At 37.8% G+C, this 23,446-nt stretch overlaps 1 protein-coding gene across 10 annotated transcripts in view; it reads left to right on the top strand.

Annotated features, from left to right (window-relative positions):
- The window catches only part of LOC121514294 (plectin-like), a 97,850-nt gene that overhangs the window by 59,826 nt on the left and 14,578 nt on the right, over positions 1-23,446 (top strand). For 5 of the 10 annotated variants that reach the window (XM_041794438.1, XM_041794442.1, XM_041794441.1 and 2 more), the window contains 25 exons: positions 4,389-4,504; positions 4,611-4,714; positions 6,674-6,793; positions 7,560-7,655; positions 7,766-7,893; positions 10,018-10,111; positions 10,448-10,602; positions 12,405-12,723; positions 12,810-12,887; positions 12,996-13,157; positions 13,273-13,377; positions 13,472-13,567; positions 13,673-13,798; positions 14,946-15,098; positions 15,219-15,373; positions 15,756-15,882; positions 16,056-16,239; positions 16,376-16,399; positions 16,974-17,131; positions 17,805-17,983; positions 18,088-18,226; positions 18,430-18,786; positions 20,382-20,465; positions 20,561-20,665; positions 20,821-20,919. In XM_041794438.1, coding sequence (XP_041650372.1) covers positions 4,389-4,504; positions 4,611-4,714; positions 6,674-6,793; positions 7,560-7,655; positions 7,766-7,893; positions 10,018-10,111; positions 10,448-10,602; positions 12,405-12,723; positions 12,810-12,887; positions 12,996-13,157; positions 13,273-13,377; positions 13,472-13,567; positions 13,673-13,798; positions 14,946-15,098; positions 15,219-15,373; positions 15,756-15,882; positions 16,056-16,239; positions 16,376-16,399; positions 16,974-17,131; positions 17,805-17,983; positions 18,088-18,226; positions 18,430-18,786; positions 20,382-20,465; positions 20,561-20,665; positions 20,821-20,919 — 3,463 coding nt within the window. The remainder of the gene's footprint in view (positions 1-4,388; positions 4,505-4,610; positions 4,715-6,673; positions 6,794-7,559; positions 7,656-7,765; positions 7,894-10,017; positions 10,112-10,447; positions 10,603-12,404; positions 12,724-12,809; positions 12,888-12,995; positions 13,158-13,272; positions 13,378-13,471; positions 13,568-13,672; positions 13,799-14,945; positions 15,099-15,218; positions 15,374-15,755; positions 15,883-16,055; positions 16,240-16,375; positions 16,400-16,973; positions 17,132-17,804; positions 17,984-18,087; positions 18,227-18,429; positions 18,787-20,381; positions 20,466-20,560; positions 20,666-20,820; positions 20,920-23,446) is intronic. The other 5 variants (XM_041794443.1, XM_041794444.1, XM_041794445.1 and 2 more) reach the window with 2 other exon arrangements.

Genomic DNA, 23,446 nt, shown 5'->3' on the forward strand with positions numbered 1-23,446 from the left:
TTTACATCTTTTGTTCCAAACTACCCAATTTTTCTTTAAAAATGTTGGGTTTGGTTAAACAGTTAAGAAAGTTGGGTCACGATTTCTTCAATTCCCCAATCCAGAGCCACAGAGTATAAATAAAGAAATTTCAAATGCAAAAGTCTAAAGTCTACAGTTTCTGATAAAATATTCTTACAGTTACTTTCAGTCTGTTAAGTGTTAAATCCTTGGCATCTAAGTTTTTATTAGTAAAAGAACCCCCTTGCTGCATCTTAATGCCTTATTTGCATAATCTTCCTGAGACTTAAAGTTCTGGGTACTTTTGTGCATAAAGCTTCCCAAAAGATCCAGTTGAGGTTTTTAGAGTATCTGATGCTCCCATATGCCTTCCTGTAGGTATATTCTTGGCATGTAAAAATGGAAGGAGACCCCTGTGCGCACTCAGAACTCACTGGAGGGATTATGTATTCATTTTTGCATGGGAATGACTTGGATCTCCCTGGAGGAGCTAGAAACATAGCTAGGGAGAAGAACATCAATGTCGTGCTGCATCCATGACCTAGTCCTGAATAAGCAGAGGAAAATCAATGAAAGGATGGAGATTTTATATGCACTTTTTCTCTAAATAAACAAAGCAGATTTTTTTTTTTGTACAAAATTATGATATTTACAGTTTTCTCTGTTCTGTAATTTGAATATGATGGGTCCTGTCATGAACCAAAAGTGTCTTTTGTTATATATTGGATGCTCTTAAGCAAGAATGCGGCCTTTCAAATTTCAAATTAAGCTTGATTTAACAGGTTTCAACCCACTGGAATCTCTTGGGGAAAAAAAAACAATTGAAACAACATGAGGAATTAAAACAGGATAAGGCACAAACGCAGTTCAAATCACTGGAAACAAAATTAGCAGACCATAAAATAGTGAACCTCCTTATACTTGCACAAGTAGGGCTTAGACTAATTAATGCACACTTATCTTTTTAATACCATAATTAAACTTAATATATTTGCTTTAATTTGCCTATAAAAAATTATAATAAAAACACTTCTTCTGACCTATTTTCAAATCAGTACCTGACACAGCTGGTTCCAGGCAACTTTAATGAAAATCTGTATTAATGCTTCTCCATAAAGACTTCAGGCCTCTGGGCTAGAAATACCAAAGCCAGGCGTCTGCCATGAGTAATATTATTTGACCTTTAGATAATTCCTCCTACTATATATGATAAGAAACTTCTGGAGACATGATACTAAAAATGTGAAGTCATTTAAGTGTTGCTATAGAAAATGTAAATATGCTCACTGTCTTAAAGATGTTTTGTGTGTTTAAAGGGGAATTAGTGGTTATGGATCCCTTTGTGTGAAAGCATCGTGAGAACTGAATAGACATTTAGTTCTCAGAGTTGTCTATACAGATTGTAGTTTGGTTGGTTTTCTTTTAGATGTTTTGATAAAAGATTTCTGAAACCACAAAGCAGTTGAAGCAGACAGAGTAAAAAGAATCATTTTAAAGTCAAATGCCCTTCAGGTCATTTGTCTTTGGAGCTATTATCCATGGCAAGAAAGGGATGCCTGCAGGGGCAAGTTTTCTTGGACTTGAACGTGTACCTGCAACTTTTTCTCCCTTTTTTTGAGACACCTGAGGCTGGATTAGAGCTGCTTTTCATAATGGGCAGGGGTGTGGTGTGTGGGCGTAGCTGTTATACTCTGTGGCTGCTACATGAACTCTTTGGTGTTACTTACTGCCCAGGCATTAGAGCAGACTTTAGCAGAATTTAGGATTGTTCAGGGAAAATTGGATCTTAAAGCAGAAGTTGGACAATGGTTTTAAGCTAAAGCTTGAAGACGGATCTAAACTTGGCTGTGCAACTAGGAATTGAGGATCTTTACATGACGATGGACACCTAAGACAACACATGGAATGGATTTACAAGAAACCATGCAGACAAGAAAATACCAATACTTGCTTTAATAATGAAGCAGTAACAGCCACTGGACAGAGACCTTCCAGCTTGATTTGAAGATGCTCAGTACAAAGAAATCAAAGCTTAGGAAGCGAAGCCTGGGCTTCTCTGTTGGCACGTTAGGATCCGTCAGTGATGTGGACAACCGTGTGGTCATGCTGTGTGAGGATATCCCTTCAGAGGCATCCTCCGGGGACTCGGGGCGAGGCTCTCAGAGCTCAGGGGCCCGCTCCAGCAGTGAGGAACTGGGCCACGGCTTGAGGTCTCATAGCTTTCATGGAAGAGGAGTGCAGAGTACAGCCAGCTCCTCGAGGCCAGTGAAGCAGTACTCTGTGAGGGAAGTCCGCCATGTGGCGTCCTCTCCAGTGTACTCACCTGATGCCAGCCATTCCACTCTGTGCATCAGAGAGATGTATGAATCTGCACCTTCTGCTTCTTTGTGCAAACACTGGATTTGCTTTTTAATTGTTATAATCAGTATTTCAAGTCTGTACATATGTGGGTATGACAATGCATTTGAAACTACTATAGCATAGTGTTTCAAAGTTATGTAATAGTTAAAGATGCACACATGATAGATGAGATACTCAGCAGACGTGACCTTTTGTCTTTTCTGGTAGTTCAGCTGTGATTGGCTGCCAACTTAACATGTGTCAGCTTCGATTATGTTAGCTGCTCTATAAATTAAATTCCACCTATAGAAGCTCTGACATCTGCCAAAGAGTCTCAAACACCCAGAGGACACAAAGAGGCAGGTGCTTGTCAGATGATGTACAGGTGGCTTTTTTTAAGCGTATAGCCATTGGCAGATGGTCTTAAAGCTCATTCAGAGCTCTCAGTAAATTAACTGTCATACCATTTAAGTGAGCAGGCATGTACAGGCTGCATTTATTCTATAGGCCAGTTAATGGTGAGCAGTTTGTAGGTGGTCTTTATTTTTTTATTTATTATTATTATTTTTTTAATGGAACGTTTCCTTTTAAACATAAAGATTTCAGTGACTTATAATGCATTACTCTTTTATTTTGGATTTAATGCTTTTTAAATGTAGAGATCCCTAACTCATGACCAACAGAAACAAGATAGCCATCAGTTGCAGCTCAACATTTTTTGTTTTGGAGATTATACAAATTCAGCTCTGTTGGTCACTAATGCCATGCAATATAAATAACAACTCCATTCCTAGTAGGACCAAATGATTGATTTTTCAGGGCCATTACTGATACAGATCATGACATGTTCACAAGACTAATAACTGATATTTGGAACTGATATGCATTTGTAGTTAATATTGGCCATTTGTAAGTTTCAGGTAATTTCAATGTTAGATTTACAATACTTGATAGGGTGTAAAAACCTTGCAAAGCAAATTGATTTTTCAGCAAATACATCTTGCAAAGCTCAAATCTACAACATTTGTGCCGAAACAGTTTAGACCAATCAGAATCATCTTAGGAGAGAAAGGCAGTAGCTGGGTAGCTACAGACCAGGTTTAGTTGTACTTTTGAGTTGATAGCAGTGGCTGCCACTGGTGTAGCAATTAGCTTGGATATAGCTATAGTAGAGCAGCAGTTTATTAGAACTGGACCACATTTCTTTATTTCTCTATTAAAACAAGTGTAAAGAGCCATACAGAAAGCTTCTCTAATCTGAGAAGATGTTTTTGTACACCTCCCAACAGACTTTGGCTTGAATTTCAGCCACTGACAACCTCCGTCATTCACTACAGCAGCGCTAGCCTGTAAAGCTCAGGTTAGTTCTGGAGCTGCTCATGTCTACTACCTCAGTCTGACAGACAGGATGTTCATCCTGTCCTTCCAAAACACTTTCTACGGGAGCTTTCCCAGATGTATGTTAAATATATCCATGCAATGCAGTTTTAAACAGTCTATCTAGGGTGTTGAGTTAAGGGCGTGAAAATGTAATTCCAAAAATGATTACCATAGATACATTTGCACAACAATTATGGGAAATATTTATCACTGAAAACTGTACACCCCTTACAGTTGGTTTATATGGGATTAAAAGTTATTTATGATCATGTATTTGACTGATGGGCAGGTGTTTGGTAGCGGGTTGTCTGGCTCGAGGCCTCCTCAGCTCCATCTCTGTGTCTGACTAGATTGACTAAAATTTTTGATACAGCATTTTCAAAGTGGCAGTAGCCACTGATAGGCTTCAAAGTCCACTTCAGGACCAAATGGATGATCTCACTAAGGTTGCACCCATGTTTATGTGCATACTACAGTGTTGCTGTGCTTTAATTGCAATAACAATACCCCATGTTCTTTATGTGAAAGCACAGAGTTTATGCACTTGTCCTGCAGTTCATATTTAGCCAAACTATCAAACTCAGATGACTCATTTCATTAAATAACCTCTGGAGATGATGATGGTGGCTAATTTTGGTAATTAACCATCATTATCTTGTTCCCCCTAGCCCCAGACTCATTGATATGGGCAAAGTGTACCGACAGACCAACCTGGAGAACCTGGAACAGGCCTTTGGTGTGGCAGAGAGAGACCTGGGAGTGACCCGCCTTCTGGACCCTGAGGGTGAGACAGACCTACATTCATGAAATCTAAAACCCCAGACATGTCATAACATTTTTACACAGCATTTCTCCTTCTGTTTTTTATATTATTTGCTCTCTGTCTATAGATGTTGATGTTCCACACCCTGATGAGAAGTCCATCATCACGTATGTCTCCTCCTTGTATGACGTCATGCCGAGGGTGGAAGTACACGATGGTGTCAGAACAAATGTGAGCTCATCTTTTTATCTGTCACCACCATTTTACTAAATTTATCATGGGCAGTATTTACATACTACTGTTTACATAACACTAAACCTAATCCTAACCCCAACCTATGAAAAGAAGAGCATTAGCAAAAAAAGAAGGGGGGAATTAGCTTTGAAATTTTGATGAATTTAATTAAAAATTTAAGGAATCTGTATGGATTTGAAAAGGAAAATTTTTAAGAAATATAGACTTTTTAGTGGAAATTTAGTTGATGCTTGGCCTCAACAAATCCTTGTGGTCCTTCATCAAAATAACAAGAAGAACCATACCTCAATGACTGACACAATTTCTTACAGACTGAAGACCCCCAACAACTGACCAACTGGCAGACTTAAACATAAGCTCTGAAACCAATCTAGTTCTGTATTTTCTGCAGAAGCAGAACCTTTAGGAAATCTGTGGATGCCATTTTTGGTACAAACGTATCCCTGTTAGAAGACAAGGCTGAGCTATTGAATTTTACATGTCCTACTCAGTGGGAGAAACTAAAAATGCCTTTCAAATAAAGGCTCAAAAGGCTTAACTTTCTTAACACTTTCTAATGTATGCTAAGGAGTATAAACACAGCAACTACATGATAAAGGTGTTCAAACATGCAGTGAATATATTTTTAGACGTCCTGTAATAATTCTGTAATTATTTTCAACCTTTAATCATGCATTGGTTACTTTTAATGTTTAAAAAAATATTAATGCATGATTCAAAGGTAAAAATCTCGAGTATAATGTCATGTGCAGATTCAAACAGAACAGGTGCATTACTTTAAGCTAAGAAATCTAAATTTCTTTATTATTTAAAGGTACAAAACAAATTTGATACACATTTTTGAAGGTTAGAAAAATAACAAATGTTATTTAGTTATGCCAGAGTTAAAAATTTAAAAAAAGATTTTAAAAAACATGATTTTTCCATAATTTGAAGGTGAATATGGTATTAATGCATGACTACAAGGTAACAAACCTGACTATTGTAGTATGCCCAGATAAAACCAAATTCATGCATGATTTTAAGTTAATAAGGCTTAATTGTTGTCATTTCTACAGGTTAAGCACTCATTTAACACATATGTTAAAGGTTAAAAATGAAGCAGTGCATGATTGCAGGCTATTGCTTGAAATATATCATACTCAAAGTTTAAAAATGGGATTATTGCATGATTAAAATTGTCAAAAACAGCTGCATTTTGAATGCTTTCATGACAAGAGAGTAAAGTAAGCATGTACAGGAGTGAAAGGGCAAAGATGCGACATTGTGCTTTGCTGGTAGAATTTAGTCAAATTCAACATTCCTCAAGATGTATTGAGATAAAAGGCTATTAGGAAATGCTTTAGACCAACAGAGATGTTCGCTCCAAGTGATTCAGCTTGTATTTGTGATCCAATTTGATCAAAAGTGAAAAGACTTGTGACTCCTCTTACAGATGAGCTTTTATCATACGCTTTAACAGCTTCAAAGAAAATAGAAGTCTTGTGAAACCCAGCATCCCTGTAAATTAGCGACCTGTGGTGTTTACAGTACAGAGGCCAAATGGAGGAGCTCATAAGCGTTGTCACTTATTGTCTCAGCACAAAAAGCAAACTGTAATAGTTAGTTGTTCATACTGGCTCAGTCATTGGAGTTAAACTACCATATTGTGATAAATAACCGGACATAAATCTGCGCAACATTCTTCACCAATAAAAACTTTATATTTATCCGTCTGCGTGTCTTCCGCCATTGTTTTTCTCCTCAGCCTCTGCCCCTTCGTAAACTTCTTCCCTGCCCCTGCCTCTCTGCGTTTTCACACAAAACCTAGATTGTTGCTTCCTAATTGAGTTTAAGTGTGGCGTGTGAATGATCGAGCTGTAGGAGAAGAAGAGCTCTCCTGTCTGTTGTTGTTGTTTTAGCTCTCAACTGTCTTTTCTGCTGCGCTGGCTGCAGGAGCTGGAGCTGCGCTGGCAGGAATACTACGAGCTGGTGACTCTTCTGCTCCAGTGGATCCGCCACCATGTCATGATCTTCGAGGAGAGGAAGTTCCCTGGCAGCTATGAGGAGATTGAGGTGAGATAATACGCTGATGATATGCTTGTTTCTCTGTTATGTGTGTGTCTGTTGTCAATCAGTACCAATAAACAACTATTACATTTTTTATAATTATTTTTAGGTTTTCCAACAAAATCACCTAATCATATTAAGATATTGCCAGTTATTTGGATTTGATTGGCCTTTCATTTCTTGCCTCAAGAGCTTGGTTTCATAATGTGGGCAGAAAAAGGCGATGTATTGTTGTGCTCTAGGTGGGGCGGTGGTTATGCTGAGAAAATGCAGCCACAAGGCAAATAAAGCAAAACTGAATCCTCAGAAGAGACATCACAGTGCCACTCCCTGCCAGAGCTGCAGAACAAAAGCATAGCGTGACTCTAGGATTTTCTTAACTTTCTTTGAAGTCAAACAAACAAAAGACAGCATCAGCAAAATTATAGTTTTAGGTGAGCTTCTGTAAATCTGGCTGCAGAAGGAATAACATTTGTGTGCACATGTGTCTGACTTTAACTAGATTTTCACCAAGGAATAAAGCATGACACAGCAGAGGATAGTAACCTGTATTAACTGTGGCATGATGTGTCACTTTAACGTACTTAACTTATTCAGAATATTAGGGTTCAAATTCATTTAACTGACTGCATAACATTTAATGGTAGAAGCATTGTAGAGCTGTCTTGTACACTGCTAAAGTCACTTTTCTCTCTGTAATGGCTCATACCTCCAAAATCAAAAAAATCTTTTAGAAAGACTTGTCAAAAATGTAAATGTTCTGTGTTTTTAGCTCCTTTGGCGCCAGTTCCTGAAGTTCAAAGAGAGCGAGCTCCCTGTAAAAGAGACCGACAAGAACCGCTCCAAACACATCTACCAATCCTTTGAGGTAAGCTGACCCTGACTTTCTACTCTTTTGTGTTTTGTTTTGACTTCCTGCTCCTTTGTATTTTATTGTGTTGTGTTCCACTTCCTCATTGTACACCTATCTGCCCACAGAGTGCCGTGCATGCTGGTCAGGTGAAAGTCCCACCGGGCTACCATCCTATCGATGTGGAGAAGGAATGGGGCCGACTTCATGTGGCCATCTTGGAAAGAGAGCGGCTGCTGAGGATAGAGTTTGAGAGGTCAGAACAGTTTTAAAGTTTAGATTTTTCAAAATGAATGACTGTGTTGATAGTTAAACAGGACAAATTGAAAGTGGTCTGCAATAATACAGAGCAATATTGAAAAACACAGGCTGTCCAATTACTGAATTTCTTGTGTTAACCACGGTAACGCCTAAATTGCATCTTTAAACATCAAGTTTCTCTGCACTGCATGACTAATTTTTAATTCTGTATGTACAATGTGAAGCAGTTTTGAAAGTGTCACAATTTTGGGAATCAAATGAATGCAAAAAGATATACTTTTGACCTTGACTTTTAGATTTATTATTGCATTTAAATGAGGGCTGCTCTGTTATACCGCCATGGTCTAAAACCATGACTCAGAGGAAGGATACCACTCCAGAGGGCTTACCCTGTGAAACACAGTGTTTAACACTGTTATACACTTAAAAGTATGCAAGAATGCTTGTACAAAATGACTCAGTGGTATATAAGAATCTATTTGTACCTTTCTGAAACTCCAGCTTCATTTCTTTCCCTGTGGAGATTTTCTCAAGAAAGTGTCGTGGTTGCTTTTCATAATAATTAACTCTATCTTAAACTGAGGGCAATTTACTTCCCTTGACTAATGGCCAACAGCGCTGGCTAGACCTCTTTTGTGACAACTTCTCTTCGGCACATTTCTGGATTATCATTGGCAAGACTGAGTCTAATGCTGACCTGCTTAGGAGAGCATAGATGGGAAGGGTCAGCTGCTTGATACATAAATGGCAGCTGCGCTTTTACAGGCACCTGGTGCACTTTTGCGGACCTGTCCCAGCGTGCCGCATACAAAATGCCCAGGACCCAGTGGGCTGATCCAGACACCAGGGGCAGCTGGGGTGGCCATTGTGGCCAAGTGTGTCATGGAGGGGTCAGTTTGGAAGATACCTGGAGGGATGAGGCATGGGCTTGGAGCAGGTCTGAATAATCCTTATCAGGAGACCAGAGGAGTATAGGACAAAGGTTAACCCAGCGAAGTACCGAACAGGCATATGCTCCCCTACCTGACCTGAAGCAGCAACACTAGCTTTACCACAGAAGAAACAGACCTGCGCCAGGAAGAAATATAAATGCAAATAGATATAGTAAATAGTTAAAGAATAGTTCAATATTTGATATTACAAGCTTACTGTTGGCTTGTCTGTTGTACTTTCTAGGAGTTTTGAAAGTGACATTCAAAGGAAGAAAGGAAGATGCTAAATTGAATAGTGTCCAGCTGCTGCCCAGTCATGGTAGATGAATTTACTGAATGAAATTAAAGTGGCATATAATTTGTATGATTCTAAAAAACTGTTGGCATTATTTTCAGTCTTAAAACTTATAGCAAAAACTACCTTAATACTGACAGCCCAATGAAAAACACAGCGAGGTACTCTTTTCTCAAACCAAATATAATTAAAAAGGAAAAGAATGAAATACGTACTATACATAAACATAGATATTTAAATGTGCCTCAGTTTTAGCTGCAGAGTTAGCTGACTTTATGTTTACCTGCTTTGGGAAATGACAACCATAAATTCTGAGGAAGAGTATTTTTTTATCGTGTTTTTGTGTTGGTTTGGATCACCATGAGACAAGAATGTTTCTCTTAATTCTTCTCATAAAAAGATTTAATAAGTCCTGATGAGATCAAATCAGCCATTTCCCCTGTACTAAGAGTTGCATCATTCCTTGGAAAAGGGACAGTTTTGTATCACGAGAAAGTCGAATCATCTTGGATTTTGATCCCTCACAGTGGTGCGATTTGGAATGACTCATGGTGCAGACTGGTCGTCTTTGTCAGATAAACAGAGAGATTTGTGTCGCACTCTGCGCCGCCACATAGCAGATTTCTTAAGGCATTAATGGGATTGTGAGGAGAACTTTTTTTTTCAGCTGTAACTGTAATTGTTATAAAACTGCTGAGGGATGGCATTTGTGGGTGATCCTTACAGATTGGAGTATTTACTGGATTACAGTTTTCAGTAAGTCAGGAGCTTCTCTTCTGGTCGTCCGAATGTCTGCAAGGGATTTTATTCTGTGGAAATTTTGGACATGGATAAATACCATGCTTTTTCGTTGTCTTATTTTTGTTTTTTACGTGTTTTTCCTTTTATTTAGACTTGAGAGACTCCAGAGGATTGTCACTAAAGTTCAGATGGAGTCCAGGACGAGTGATGAAAAACTCAGCTACCTGGAGAACCTGCTGCAGACAGTGAGTCCTCCCATAGTGAAACATTATAATTGCTATGATTTTACAAGTTTACATAGGGGACAAAAATACACATACATTACCAGCTATTTCCACTCAAGATTGTTTTGGGCTTTAGATTTTAAGGTTGCCCCAAGAACTTAAAAGTACTTAATTCTTTTGCAAAACTGATACAGATGCATGCCAGTCTTGGTCATGATATTACTGTTGAAAAAAGCTAACTTTTTCATTGAGATGAGTCTGAAGTACAATAGAAAGTTATCTGTCAATCTGTAGTTACAAAAAATCCAAGTAAAGAAAGAAGACAGAATCGATATTTATATTTCCTTCTCCCATCAGGACATCCGTCTGCTGAGTGCAGGGAAACCAGCTCAGCACACGGCTGAAATAGAGAGAGAGCTGGACAAGGCAGACAACAGCATCCGCATGCTCTTCAATGATGTGCAAGTTCTCAAGGATGGGCGCCACCCTCAGGCTGATGAGATGTACCGCAGGTGAGTACTGTGTTTACCATCTACCAAATTTTAAACAGAGGAACACCATTACGAGACTTTTAAAAACACTGATGTGGATACAGGGCTGCTTGACTGGGATCAAAGTCAAATAATAATTATTTTGATTGATATTGAGATCATGAATATTATATCTACCACTTTGAGCATGGTTTTCAAATTATTAAACAAATTGGTCATGTTTGAGCAACAACCATGTAACCAGGTAAACAAGATATTATGGGCATGATATTGGTATCTGTAGATGTTAGCTAAAAAGCTTGATTATCATTTTCATATCATATGAAAATTTCTCCCTGTGACCCCCAACGGGATAAGCAGTGTAGAAAGTGGATGGATGAAAATTTCTTCCAATGTTTACAACCAATACAGCAGCTGTATATGGCTGCTATCAGCTGTATTTTTAAAATACTATTATTATTTTATATAACATATATATATTTGTACTATTTTATTTTGTATGATTGTATTTTATATGTTTTATTTTCATGTTATTTTTATTTCTTAATTTTTATTTTTATTTTTTATCAGATGTATTATTTATTGAATTTATTTTGTTTTCAATAAATGCCCATATATATATAATTTATTCTATATATTCTATATTTACTCTATATAATTTATTCTTTAAAATTACAGATCAAAGCTCAAAAGCTTAATTATCTATTTTCTGGCAGATATGACACTTTCTTTCAGTGCTTACAATTGATACAGGAGCTGTTTATAGTCGCTATTTGCTGTATATGTGGTATTTAATTGTTTTACTATTTTATTCAGATATTTTATATATTATATTTTTTCAAATGATTTTAATTTATAATATATTATATATTATATTATTTTCTGTTTGTATCTGTCTATCATATTTATTATTAATAAGTGATTTTGTTTTAATCTATCTCTAATAAATTCTCATATTTATTTATTTATTTATATGTATATTATTGATATTATTTATTTGATCGTATTACAGATATTAGCTTTAAAGCATAATTATCATTTTTTGCAGGTATAAAAATATCTTCCAGTGTTTAAAACTGATACAGCAGCTGTTTATAGCCACTTTTGGCTTGACATTTAATGTCTTATTTTTATTTTATATTATTTCAAATATTTAGTATATTTTGATATTTAATTTTATATTATTTTATAATCATACTATTTCAATGTATTATTTTGAATTTAGTTTAGATATGTGTTTCATATTTATTACCTCCGCCAAGGAGGTTATGTGATCAGGTCTGTTTGTTTGTTTGTTTGTTTGTTTGTTTGTTTGTTTGTTTGTTTGATTGTTAGCAATATAACTCAAAAAGTTGTGGACGGATTTTGATGAAATTTTCAGAAAATGTCAGAAATGGCATAAGGAAGAACTGATTAGATTTTGGGAGTGATCCGGATCACCGTTTGGATCCAGAAATTTTTTAAAGGATTCTTCACTATTGGGAGATAGGGCTAATGGTGGAGGTCTGCGCTCTCTGAGAGCTTTTCTAGTTATATATCATATTATTGGCATATCAATCATTGGTAAGAGTAACTAACTAATTTACAAGTTATATTGCATGGGTTAAGGTCGAGCTCTTTAAAACTAAGGTACTTCCATATAAATTAGCTGGATTTACATGTTTGACATTTATAGACAAAACAAAAAAATCATGGTATAACGCACAACAATCATCCAATCTAGATTATCTTGTTTCCATGATCAAACTTGATTTATTTCCCAGCACTTCTGGATAACAAAGTCTACCAGAGACTTTGAGCTGACTTTGTTCCTCATCCCACAGAATTTACCGCCTCCATGAGCGCCTGGTGAACCTGCGCAGCGATTACAACCTCCGTCTGAAGTCCACTGTGACTACGACCACTGTTAACCTGACACAGTCCACCCAGCAGACCATTAAAGCGCGGCCTGAGTTGGATGATGTCACCCTTCGCTATGCCAAAGACCTTCTGGCGTGGGTGGAGGAGAACCAGCACCGCATCGATGAAGCAGAGTGGGGCTCTGATCTGCCCACTGTGGAGTCTCAGCTGGGCAGCCACAGAGGCCTGCACCAGACTGTGGAGGACTTCAGATCTAAGATCGAACGGGCCAGAGCTGATGAGGTACTTTCATCTGAACTAGTGCAAAGTGTTACATACTGTGATTGTGGTTTGAAAAGTAACATCTGCTGCATTTCTGTGTTCTTAAGAGTCAGCTTTCACCTGCCAGCAGGGGTGCTTACAGAGAATACCTGGGCAAACTGGACCTTCAGTATGGCAAACTACTGGTAAATGGTTTTCCTGTCACACATTAAGATGCAACTTTAGACATGTTTACTTTTAATGTAGTATTAAGGAGCAAGTTTATTAATCCACTACTGATTTGTTTTTTCCAGAATTCTTCAAAGTCTCGTCTGAGACATTTGGAGTCACTTCACACCTTCGTCAGTGCCGCTACAAAGGAACTGATGTGGTTAAATGACAAAGAGGAGGAGGAGGTCAACTTCGACTGGAGTGACAGGAACACCAACATGACTGCTAAAAAAGACAACTACTCGGTATATGCTCACACATGCTTCATAATTTCCTACAAATCTGTTTGATAAAGTAATGAAATTAATCCACATGATATTCCTCAAGATGTTCATTACCTGGTTCATATTGATTGTTCAGGGTCTCATGCGAGAGCTGGAGCAGAGGGAGAAGAAAGTCAACGACATCCAGGCCACAGGAGACAGACTTGTCAAAGACGGACATCCTGGCAAGAAGACAGTTGAGGTAAGAGCTCCAGCTGCTGAGCAGTTAAAAGCCAAAGACTGTACTGTAGTTAGAAAGATTTTTTCATTGTTGTCACTGTCTCTGTCTCTCCCAGGCCTTCACAGCTGCCCTGCAGACTCAGTGGAGCTGGATCCTCCAGTTGTGCTGCTGCATCGAGGCTCATCTCAAAGAAAACACAGCCTACTACCAGGTGAGAAACAGTAATTTTAATGGAAAATGACATCTGTTTTTCAAGATAGCTATTATAAGTATTGATAAAGACTCACTTTTCCTGTGCTTGATCTTATCCTTTCAGTTCTTTGGTGATGTAAAAGAGGCTCAGGAGAAGATGAGGAAGATGCAGGAGAACATGAAAAAGAAGTACAGCTGTGATCGCTCCACCACAGCCACCCGTCTGGAGGATCTGCTGCAGGATGCTGTGGTGAGTAAAGACTGCTGATGCTGATACACATAAATTAGGGCTGCTTCGAAGCAACTTATATAAAATCTGATAAAACACATATTTCAACTCTGTTTAATTTGATTCTTTGACGTTGAGAAATTCTCAGAGAACACAGATAAAATAGAGCACAATTAAACACAGGGTCACAGCATCTACGCAGAAATGATACGAAATAGTTTTGTTGAGTGGCTGATGTTAGCACTGACCACCGTTTGATTCTCTTTACACGTTAATGTTGACATGCTGGTGTTAAATGTACATACATATTACTTTAGTCATGTGGTAATGTCAGAGTTAACCTGACACCATCTACAAAGACTCATCTCCATAATGTTGATTACTGGTGATGACCTCAGGACCCACCGATGTCTTAAATGAAAGATCATGGGCCAAATTTCCAAAAATTCTTAACAGTGCATGTCTGTTAAATGAAAATGTTGCAGTTTGAATCTTGGATGGAGCAAAATATATAACTGAAAAAAGACACATGACAGAACTGACATGTTCCACACTCCAATTTCTGCAAATCTTGAAAAATTAAAATTTGCAGATCTTGGGAAAAGCAGCTTTGTTATTGCAAGAAAAGGAGAAAAATAGTGAAAATACTGAGAAAATATTTAAATTAACCCATTATAACAGTAAAACAGAGTAAAATAAAATGTATGGATGCATGTTCACTAAAGAATTTAGTACTTCATAGACTTTTAGTTACCATTCTTTTTCCATAAACACTTAAAACAGCTATGCTGCCCATTTTTGGGTCCCACCAGTTGAAAACCACTGTTCTAGATCATTGGTTCCCAACCTAGGGTACAGGACCCCTTGAGGGGGGTGCTGAAGAGGCTGCTTTATACAGACCTTTATACAGACCTCAGACCTGAATGAATAAGTTCTAATGATTAGTTGTGTAATTCTGGTGTCAGTTAGCAAAGGCGCTGGCTTTAAAATTTAGGCTATTTTTGCACATCCTTATTTTAATTGTAAATTCACATGATGGCGCGAAAGCTTGTTTTACTCATAGGCAAAAGAAAGAAATAAGAAAAAGATAATTCTCTGATATGGTGACACATTTTTAGAAAAGTTTGAAGTGTTTTTCTGAACTTGTTCATGTTTGTTCTTTCAACAGGAGGAGAAAGAACAGATGAATGAATACAAGACCCTTGTGACTGGCCTGAACAAGAGAGCCAAAAACATCATTCAGCTGAAACCACGCAACCCCACCACCTCCATCAAAGGAAAACTGCCTATTCAGGCTGTCTGTGACTTCAAGCAACAGGAGGTGAGAACATCTGTTCATATAGATTTATAGTCATTAACAAATGGCAAGCTATTCAGTTTGCAGAGCTTCAGTTTCCTCTGATTTGATGTGTTTACGTGTCAATCGTGGTTTCTGTTGTAGATCACCGTCCATAAAGGAGACGAGTGTGCCCTCCTCAACAACTCTCAGCCCTTCAAATGGAAAGTCCTGAACCGCTCTGGAAACGAGGCAGTGGTGCCGTCTGTCTGCTTCATGGTTCCTCCAGTCAACAAGGAGGCTGTGGACAGTGTGAACAGGTGAGAAAATAGGAAAAATTAAACATTCTGAGTCAGTCATATGACTGTTTAATGTATGAGCTCAGGACTGTAGCCACTCTGCCTCATTTTTTTAAGTTTTAAGTAGCAGAAATAATGAACACTGTCATCTCTATATTACAGTCATAATATTACAGAAAAAAATCAGTGTGAGAGGTAAAACGGCTTAAATCATGGAAAACATGGTTCTTTTTGAAATAGGTTATTTTTTAATAAGCCATAAACATTATATAGTCAAAGTTATAGCCCGTCAAATAAAACACTGCAAGTATAGAATTTAAATCCAGCTAAAAGCAAGGCATTTTCTCTGCATTACTGTCCATGTCTTCAATTCTGTGCCTAATGTGCTCCTCTCTATCTGCAGCCTGGAAGCAGGTCATCAGCAGATGGTGACCCTGTGGCAGACGCTCCATATAGACATGAAGAGCCTGCTGTCATGGCAGTACCTGATGAGAGACTTTGCACAGATCCGTGCCTGGAACATCACTTCAGTGAGTGTAACCACTTTTAAAGGGAACCCTGCATATCAAGAGATACTGACCCTAGTAGAGTGACATTAGTGTCTTTTATATGCGTGTTGAAATTCCTCATAATATGAAAGAAAAAGATCCTCTAAAGTTCTACCTCTCAGTGCCATCTCATGTTTTCTCTTGTTCCTGCACAGTTGAAAACCATGAAACCTGAGGAGTACAGGCTGATAATTAGAAACCTTGAGCTCCACTACCAGGACTACATGCGTGACAGTCAGGACTCGCAGCTCTTTGGACCTGACGACCGCATGCAGGTGGAGGAGGACTACTCCAAGTCAACCCAGCATTACGACAGCCTGCTTCGCTCCATGGAGAAAGGTAACAGTTTATTATTACTCATTAACAGAGAAGCATTAATTATCCATAGGGGAAAAAACTAAAAAGAAAGAGATATATAAAGAAAGCTTTAAGTGTGCAGGAAATTTACAGAATGTAATTGTGATTCACCTTTCAGAACTAATGGTTGTTAGGCTCAAAGGTAAGTCATGTGAAGGCAGCCAAAGCTACAGCCAACAAGCCAGAGTGTGGACATGCTTTAAGCCTTGGTTGAGCTTTTCTGAGTACCACTAGAGTAGAAATCTGAGTGATGGCATGTAATTTTGGTTCATATGTTGCTTTTTGCAGCTTTGCACAAAGAAAATATGTTTTTAGTTCAGTTACAGTATGTAGTGCTTTTTTATTCAGCTGAATGAAGCAAAAACTACTACTGGATAGAATAAATTTATAGTGTGTGCTTTTAATGTAGTGCTGATGATGCTGCTTGTGTTAAAGTCCCAACACTACAAGAGATGCATGAATAACTGTGCTGAATCTCATTACTCAGATGTGGTAGAGATATCAAAAAGAATGATGGTGTGATAGGTGTTAAGAGAGATCTGTTGTGAATTAGTTTACAAAAAATGTATCACCTTCTCCAAGCTTGGTGATATACATATGTTTATCTACTCTTGATTTATTATGTCCCACTGGCCCAGAACTTTAATTTGACCCTCACCCCACACACAGTTGAATAGTGGAAGTCTTGTATTTAACAGACATGTGTTTCTCCACAGGTCAACAGGATGAGACTCTCTGTAAGAACTACATCTCTGAGCTCAAAGACCTGCGCCTGCGCATTGAGGACTGTGAGTCTCGGACTGTGGCTCGCATACGCAGACCCATAGAGAAGGAACCTCTGAAAGAGTGTCTCCAGAAGACCACAGAGCAGAAGGTAGAATACCAAACACTGTGGCACAGAGACTCAATCATGTTTTACATTGGGACATCATCAACAGATTAAAAACATCTCTTTTACCTGTACTAAACATGTTAGCAGGGGATGGAAGTAACAAATATTACTAACTCAAAATTGCATATTTTGTTACTTGTACTTATTCTGGAGTTTTCAAAATCAGTCATTTTAATTTTTCTTGTTTTGTATTTCACTACATTTTACATAGATTACTGAGTAAAAACTAAAAATGGTGATAAGAGCTTTCCATGCTGTATAGTTAAAGTGAGGACAACGATATGCGAGACAAAGTTGAACTGGAGGAGAAAAACTTCCTCTGGGCTCCTCACTGGGTGTGGTGTTAAATGAAATTACAGCTGCAGGCTTAAATACAGCAGAGAATTTAATTTTCCCGTGATTCTGAGTTTGTGTACAGATGAGAGATATTAAAAGCCTGCTGGCTGCTTTTTTACTACAGCTCCTAAGTTCTCAGACTGTTAATATTTTGTGTGCTGCCTGTGGCCGATCCTCACACAGAGAACTCCTTCACAGCTTCATTTAAATTTTAAAGCTGCCTCAAAGCATGTTTTTAGAACCTGTTTATCATGTTTTACACGAGTTTATTTCAGTCTCCTCACATGTTGTTAACTCTTTTTGTCCCTCTTTTTAACAGAAAGTCCAGGTGGAGCTTGATGGCCTCAAGAAGGACCTTAACAAGGTTTCTGTAAAGACTCAGGAGGTCTTGTCGGCCCCGCAGCAGTCTGCCTCTGCTCCCGTCCTGCGCTCCGAGCTTGAGGTCACAGTGCAGAAGATGGATCATGCCCACATGCTTTCCTCTGTTTATCTGGACAAGTGAGTCCTCAAACACTAACGCATTGATAGAAACAGATCATCTACTGTTCTCTGATGAGATCTTTGGTTTGCTGCTTCATTTACTACTTGTCTTCTTGCTCCAGACTGAAGACTGTGGAAATGGTGATTCGTAACACGCAGGGTGCTGAGGGAGTTCTCAAGCAGTATGAGGACTGTTTACGGGAGGTTCACACCGTACCCAGTGATGTCAAGGAAGTGGAAAGCTACAGAGCTAAGCTCAAGGTAAACATCCTGGATTTGGGTTCCATACGCCATCTGTTAGAGGACAGTTTGTAAAGATAGATACCGAGAACACAAATCAACCCACAACCGAAATGGATCTGCTAAGGATCTGCTAATTCAATCAGCTTGGCCGCCCCTTAATAGATTTTATTAAACTTGTAAGCCCAGGGTTAATCTGCCTCTTTCTTTTTCAAACTCTTCAGAAAATGCGAGCTGAGGCTGAAGGTGAGCAGCCGGTGTTCGACTCTCTGGAGGAGGAGCTGAAGAAAGCCTCTACAGTCAGTGACAAGATGTCCCGTGTGCACAGCGAGCGTGACGCTGAGCTGGACCACTACCGCCAGCTCCAGTCTAGTCTCCAGGACCGCTGGAAGGCCGTGTTCTCACAGATAGACCTTCGCCAGAGAGAGCTGGAGCAGCTCGGCCGTCAGCTCGGCTACTACCGCGAGAGCTACGATTGGCTGATTCGCTGGATCGGTGACGCCAAGCAGAGGCAGGAGAAGATCCAGGCTGTGCCCATCACCGACAGCAAGACTCTGAAAGAGCAGCTGACCCAGGAGAAGGTTTGTTGGTTTCTGCTGAATAATCTGAATCAGACCAGAGATATACTTGCTGCCAGGCCCTGTGTTTGTGTACATCAGGCTGGGTCATGAGGGTTCTTTTAGATATGCTTGCCTAGAGGACTCATAAGAGAGCCCAGGCCTGATAGAACTACCTGATAGTTGACATTAGATTAACTTAGTTTGTTGACCAATGGGCAAAACATATCAACTACACTCAGTATATTTAACATTTTCAGTTGTAGTGTTTTGCATTAGAGAGTGGTCATGTTAACTGGTATCTTTTGGCTATTTGAATTTATAGATATCAGTACAAACGTAAAAATATAGTCAACAGAAGGCGTTTCCCCCACAGTGACAATACTTAGGTGGGCCAGCCAGGAATACATTAAGACATCCAAGCTGTGTTCATTTTGGCAGGGTTTTTTTAATGCTTTTTTTTCTTAATAGTTTTAGTCTTGTTTTATTGACGATAACCAAAGAAACTTTTTAGTCAAATTTTAGTTGGAAGTAAGTTTTTAAAATTTTAACCCTTAGATGTCCACTGGCTATTTTACCTTTTTTTTCTTTTGACAATATAAACAACTTAGAAAATGTATACCATGCTCATGTTTGGTATCATTTCCTCTGCACTATCTCAACTTAATGAAATAAAACACACTTTTTTGAAAAGTTTAATTTACCCCCCCCCCCCATAAAAATTGAATTTTTAAAAATTATTGAAAGCAGTATATTGTCATTTTTAAAAAGAAATTTTAGAATCCTGAAATTATAAAATAATACCAGTGTCAGTCCTGTACAATAAAATTAATTTTATTTCAAATTCAGATGATCATATTACCTGTTTTACTTGGCCTATTGACATCAAACAAAAACAGAAAGAAAGATTGCAAATCACTCTTTCCAAACTTAGTGATTGCAATGCAAAATGTGGCCTTGTTCTAATGCAGTCATGTGACAAGATTACTGGATGATGAAATCACACTGGCGGGATCTTGGACCCCTAAGTGTTAACCAGCCATATTGGGAAATTGATATAAAAGTAAAACACTCCATCAATACTTTAATTAATTTGAGACACTGGTGAAAATACCAACATACCTTAAAAGCACCACAGAGAAATCACATGGATTCTGAATACCCAACAGTCCAGCACTAACATTTTAATGTCATTCTAGTCTCTTTGGTGAAAAATAAACATCAGAGACTGGAAAAAAACAGAAATGTCAGAGTTTGTTTTTTTTTTTTTTTTAATCACCAAGGATTTATTTTTATTAGCTTGTCTTAGTCTTGTCTTCCTCAAAGTAGTCAACATTTGAAGTTATAGTTTTAGTGGACAAGATGAAATGTTGCTTTCCCATCCCCTCTTCGTCTGCACTCCTTGAACTGGTCATGTGTATACTGCATCTCATGTCTGCGTCATGTTCATTTTTGAGGTTGCACACAGTTAACAGCAAACAGATGCAGGGAGCCTGCAGCAGTCATGATTGGTTTGTATACATGTAGTTAACAGCAAGTATATTTCTGGCCTTATTGTTGTGGTCATAAAAAGAAAAAAATCAACAGTCAACCCATGCTGCAACCTCTTTTCATTCCAGAAACTGCTGGAGGAGATTGAGAGCAACAAGGACAAAGTTGATGAGTGTCAAAAATATGCCAAAGCATACATTGATTCAATCAAGGTGAGCATCTTTTACAGCCTTTTCATGTATGTACTTTGAAATGCAAGTAAAGTCAGCATTGCTAAAGTTTGAAGGTTGTATTTCTTTTCAAATAGGACTATGAGCTCCAGCTGGTCGCCTACAAAGCCCAGGTGGAGCCTCTCGCTTCTCCACTGAAGAAAACCAAACTGGATTCTGCTTCTGACAACATCATTCAGGAGGTGTTTTTCTTAGATCCTTACAGGATACAGATTTTATCACTGAAAAGTAGATGTATTGATAAATATTATGAGGATGATCTGAATGATTTCCCTGTGACGTCTTGATGAAGCTGAACATTAACATGTGAAGTGTTGTTTGTTTCTCCCCACATCAGTATGTAACACTGAGGACCAGGTACAGTGAGCTGATGACTCTGACTAGTCAGTACATCAAGTTCATCACTGACACACAGCGCCGCTTGGACGACGAGGAGGTGCGTGACAACTGGCTGAGGATCCCAAACAAACTAAACTCTAACATGAACCTAACCAACCGTCTAAATAATCAACCAAACAAACAACACAAACAAAAAGCCGCCGATCATGAAATTACATGCATGCACCGACTTCTCTCTGTGTGTCGCAATCATACACACACAAACACACAAATCACATTAATGTACGGGTGACAAAAGTTCCTTTGCACAGGTTACACATGAAACATTGGCATGCTGTAGCTGAAGAGCTAGAGAGGAAATGCTGATGTGCTTTAGCTGTCATATCAAGACAAAAGAAAGGAACAGCAGTAATAAAAATCATTGCAAACAGATGATGCATGAGGTTTGAGTGTGTGAGCATCTAAAGAACTTAAATAGTCATTACTTGCAGCTACATTCAGACTGTGACCCTCTTAAAGAGGCAGTATAAACACTGTTTGTTTGTATTAGCCTGCCCATCTCCATTCATTGTGTCTCATTTGCCGTGGTAGATTTAGAGTGAGGGGTTCTTTCTTTCACTTCCTTTATCCTTTCCTCTCTTACCCCTGTGGACACTTTATTTCCTGAGGTTAAAATCAAGGTTCACTCATGGTCTTAAGCTCTCCTTTTTCCCCAAATTAACACAGGTTTAAAGTTTTTTTTTTTATTTTCTAACCCCAATGTTTTTTTTTGTTTCTTTGCTCTCTTAACTGCTTGCCAGTGCTTTGCCATGATGAATGCTTAACTTGTCTGAGCATTAAAAGGTAAATTGTTATCACTTTATAATCCCCATTCCCTCTGTTGTCCTAACATCCGTTAGTCTCTCAAGCTATATTCTTTCCTTTCCATGCTTTTTACTTTCTGCTTTCACTGCTGCTCATCTCTGTAGAGTCACTGTCCTCACTGTCTCTAAATCAGTAACATAATTTTTACTTACTCTGTCCAGTTAGGATATTTTCAACCTACTTTAACATGCTTCTAATGCTTGCTGGAGTCATAAGCGGGAATCTAAATCTTTAGTGGCACCATATAGACCTTTAATCATTGACTGTCCCTTTATTTTCCATTTCATTAAGTGGCAAATTGTGATTCAAAGAACCCCCAGTGCATGGGTTGAGATAAACCAAAGTCTGAGTGCTGTGAACAATATTTTAACACAAAAATGTAATCCTCATTTAGAAATAATTTCAAAAATAATTTCCAGAAACACTCCCACACTTAAAGACAATCATAATAAAAATACAAGGCTTTACAGTCCAACTCCGTATCTCTAGATAAATACCTAATGGGTTTAGTGTTAATTTTGGCAGCTATTGTAGTCTAAGTTTTTTTCACATTTTAGTGGTTTTTACCCTTGAAAATGTTTGTCTAGTTTTACCATTTTAGTCCAGTTTTAGTCAAAGAAAAAGTCTCTTTGAACTCATTTTCTAAGTTATTTCCTAGTTATTCTAAGTAAAACTAGGTGGAACTTTATTTTAGTGAGCCCTAATTAATTCTTAACAACAAGTTGGCAATAACCTAGTAATCAGTTAGCATTTTAACAGTTAATAACTCAGTGATATTAATGAATTATTTACCTAATAATAATGTATAGATTAGAAAGTAATTCCTTGTAATATTGTCTCAATTCTTAAAAAATAAGATGATCATTTTCTCCATAAGCTGATGGATAATTTCCAGCTAATTACCTTAATTTTTTATTTTGGGTTAAGGGTTAGGGCAGGATTAAAGGTTAGGGGGTGGGGCTAAGGGGGCTAGGACAGGGTTAAGGGTCAGGAATTACTAATTGCTACAGTATTTCAAGGAATTACTTGATAATACATTTTTACAAGATAAATATTTGTTAATGTTACCGTATTAAAGAGTTATTACTTTGTAAAATGACAAGTTAGTCCAAGATAATAACTCTTTAATACTGAAAAAATAGTAGATAATACACTTATTACTTGCTTGGTAATTGGCGACTAATAAAACTCTCACCTCAAATTACTCTAAATATAAAATACTCAAAATTCTCAAAACTGAAACTACCTTTAAACATTCTGAAGAAATTACAGACATTCCTTGAATTCTCTCAACATTTTAACAGTATTTTCATTAACAGAATAGACTCTGATTGGGTCTGATCATATTAAAGCCATTTGTACAGAAATCATTCCATCAAACTTGATTTTAAAAACCCTTGAAAAGTGATGAGCTCGTGGACATCAAAAGTAATTTAATTAAATAACTAGAAAGGGTGGATGAATAAAAAAAAAAAGTCAATTAAAATGGAAAACGACAGAGATAAAAGGCAAAGAAATGCAATAAGAATAAATAAAACAAGATACCTAAAAATGAATAAAATATCAGAAAAAAACATGAGAGTGTTGTTTTGTTTTATAATAAAATAAGGATTTTGTGTGGGATAACATTTTTTATACATCGAAATAAAAAAATCTAAATTGTATTCATAAATATTGACATAAGCATGAATAAAAGCTAAACTGAACTTTATTTTGGAAGTTTTAGTTTTAATGCTGTTTTTAAAAGTTGCTACAGCTGC

The sequence above is a fragment of the Cheilinus undulatus genome, linkage group 8 (assembly GCF_018320785.1).
Source record: "Cheilinus undulatus linkage group 8, ASM1832078v1, whole genome shotgun sequence".
In the NCBI taxonomy this organism is placed as follows: domain Eukaryota; kingdom Metazoa; phylum Chordata; class Actinopteri; order Labriformes; family Labridae; genus Cheilinus; species Cheilinus undulatus.